The 3215-nt window shown below is 16.3% G+C and overlaps 1 protein-coding gene across 1 annotated transcript; it reads left to right on the top strand.

The window, feature by feature from the left end:
- Nucleotides 1-1329: 1329 nt before the first annotated feature.
- Nucleotides 1330-3093, top strand: PRSY57_1236600 (hypothetical protein; the record flags this gene model as incomplete). The annotated part of the gene is made up of 3 exons (XM_020115083.1): nucleotides 1330-1360; nucleotides 1588-1973; nucleotides 2194-3093. 3 exons carry the CDS (start codon nucleotides 1330-1332, stop codon nucleotides 3091-3093), a joined length of 1317 nt encoding a protein of 438 aa, XP_019970236.1.
- Nucleotides 3094-3215: the final 122 nt, after the last annotated feature.

Raw genomic sequence — 3215 nt, forward strand, 5'->3', positions numbered from 1 at the left:
ATATTTTGTTTTATTATTTTAAAAAAAAAAAAAAAAAAGGTATATGTAATAAGATTTTTTTGTTATAATGGCATATATACAAATATATATATATATATATATATATATATATATAACTGTTATTTGTAGATCTTTATTATTATTTTCTCTATAGTAAAAGAAATATAAGAGTTCATAATATTTTTACGTGATAAATACCATTTATATATCCACATTAATGTAATGTACAAAATTAGAAAATAAAAAATAAATAATTATATACATATATATATATATATATATAATATAATTATTAAAAAAATGAAAAAGACCACATAAATATTTTATTATTATAAATAAAATTATAATAAAATGGAGAGTGCATACATGTTTATTTTATTTTATATATTTTCATTTTATTATATATTATATTTTACTGACATATTATTATATGCATCTGCATACAGTATATAAAATAAAAAATATATTTTTATTTAAGAAAATATATTTCTTTGTTTTATTTTTTATTATTTTTTACTTTTGTTCATAATTTTGATATATTAAAAGATATTCATATAAAAAAATAAATAAATAAAATAAAATATACTTTCCTTTTGATAATATATACAATGTGTATAAATTTGTGTTATGTAAAAATATAAAACAAATTATAACTATTTATTAAAATAAAAAAAAAAAAAAAAAAACATCCTTATTTTATTACACCTTAAATTGTATAGAAATTTTTTTTCTTTTTTTTTTTCTTAGTATTTTTTATTTATTTATTATATATATATTTTTTTGTACTTTTTAATAGCTATCTAATATAATATATATAAATATATATATATATATATATATATATATATATATAATAATTTATATTTTATTATTTTAGATTACGTATTTTTGTATTATCACATGTATGTATCATGCATAAATTTATAAAGTATACTATATATATTATACATATTATATATATATATAAATATATATATTTATATTTATATTCCCTTTGTTCTTATATTAATTAATCAATATATTTATTTTATTTTATTTTACTTTGTTTTTTCTTTTCTTTTTTTTTTTTTTTTTGACGTTTAAAAAAATGAATATATTATAATTATATAATATATTTTATAAAGGTCAAAAGAATAAATATTTTAAATGTAATAAAAATTTGATTAATATAAATATAAAAATATATGTATGTATGTATATATATATATATATATTATATTTATAATAATTAAAGAAAAATATATATATATATATATATATATATATATATTTATAACCAAACATTTATATTATATTTAAATAACCTTAACGGATATCACAATCTACATTATGATAACAGAAAATGGAATAATATTTTTAGGTAATAAATAAATAAGAAATTTAATATATAATAATATATATATATATATATATATATATATATATATATATTTATTTATATATGTACATGTAAGATATAATCTTTCTTCATTTTTAAAAATAAATTATCATTTTTTTTATTCTTTGATATTTTAATCAACTTCATGTATATTTTTCTTTTTTTTTTTTTTTATTTTTATTTTTATTTTTTTTTGTTTTTTTTGGTAGGTACCGGTTCGTCTTCTTCCATACCCAAATTATCTCATGCCTTCAAAAACATTTTAAATACAAATAACAATGAAATAAAAATAGAGGAATACGAAAAGAATTTATCTTCTGAAGATTTTGAATGTGTTGATAAATTTGTTGAAGATATATCTTCTAAAGGATTAGAAAGTATAGACGAACTAAATAATTTATATTTAAAAAAAATATATCCACATGTTAAGGATATAAGATGTTATACTTGTTATGATGCTATGAGTAATAATTCTAAAAATAAAAGAAATAATATTTCGATACTTTTAAAATCTAATGATTCTTATGTTCTAATTGATGTTGGAAAGACATTCAGAGACAGTATATTAAGGAATAAAGACAAGATTAATTTTTACGTAAAAATTATATATATGTAGATATATGTGGATATATATAGATATATATTGTTCATATTTTATGTATATAATATTTTGTGCATATAGCATACATATAATGTGATATATATATATATATATATATATATATATTTATATATTTATATATATATATATATTTATATTTATATTTTTATTTATTTATATATATATTTATATTTTTATTTATTTTTTATTTTAGAAAATTAACCTGCATTCTGTTCTCATAAGCCACAGCCATACAGACGCCCTAAACGGTATAGACGATCTAAGGGATTTACAAGAATTTAATAAAGTTCAATATGATGACGTATATTATTATACTCCTAAAAAAATTATTGACGTTTATGTTAATGACGTGTCTTATGATCGATTGAGAAGGGGATATGATTATCTAGTACATAAGAGGACTGAAAATATTTTTTATTCCAAAATAGCGGCATTGAATATTCATGTTATAAAAGACGACAAATATAATAAAATATTAAGCGAGAAAACAACATTAGATGATATAATAGAATCTGATGGTTCTCAAATTAAGAAAGAAAACTGTATAAAAAATGTAGAGGAGGAAATATATAATAAACATAATAAAGCATGTCAAACGAATCAATCCAATTATGATGATGGGAAATATATAGATAATTGTATAAATATACATACATATAAAAAGAAAGATGAATATGGTTTTATATATACTCAATTTGATAATGATAAGAATATACGATTCATACCTTTTCATCATGGGAAGAATTATATTTGTATAGGTTATATTATAGGAAATACAAATAAATTAGTATATATATCTGATTGTTCCAAGTTACCTAATTATATATTAGACTATATAAAAAAAATGGGTTCAATAGATATATTAATTATAGATGCACTCTTTTATAAAAGAAAACATTATTCTCATTTTTCATTATATGAAAGTATTAATATAGCTCTACAAATTAAACCTAAACAGGTCTTCTTTATTGGTATGTCTTGTGATATTGAGCATAACATAACCAATTTGTTCTTAGAAAAATTATCCGCCAAATATTCAGATATTACCTTCTCCTTGGCCCACGACGGATTATTTTTACCTTTCAATTTTTAAAATGAATAAATAAATAAATAAATAAATATATATATATATATATATATATATATATATATATATATATTTTTATGTGTTTGTATTTTTTTTTTTTTTTTTTTTTTTTTTTTTTTTTTTTTTTT

This window comes from Plasmodium reichenowi, chromosome 12 (genome assembly GCF_001601855.1).
Source record: "Plasmodium reichenowi strain SY57 chromosome 12, whole genome shotgun sequence".
In the NCBI taxonomy this organism is placed as follows: Eukaryota; Apicomplexa; class Aconoidasida; order Haemosporida; family Plasmodiidae; genus Plasmodium; species Plasmodium reichenowi.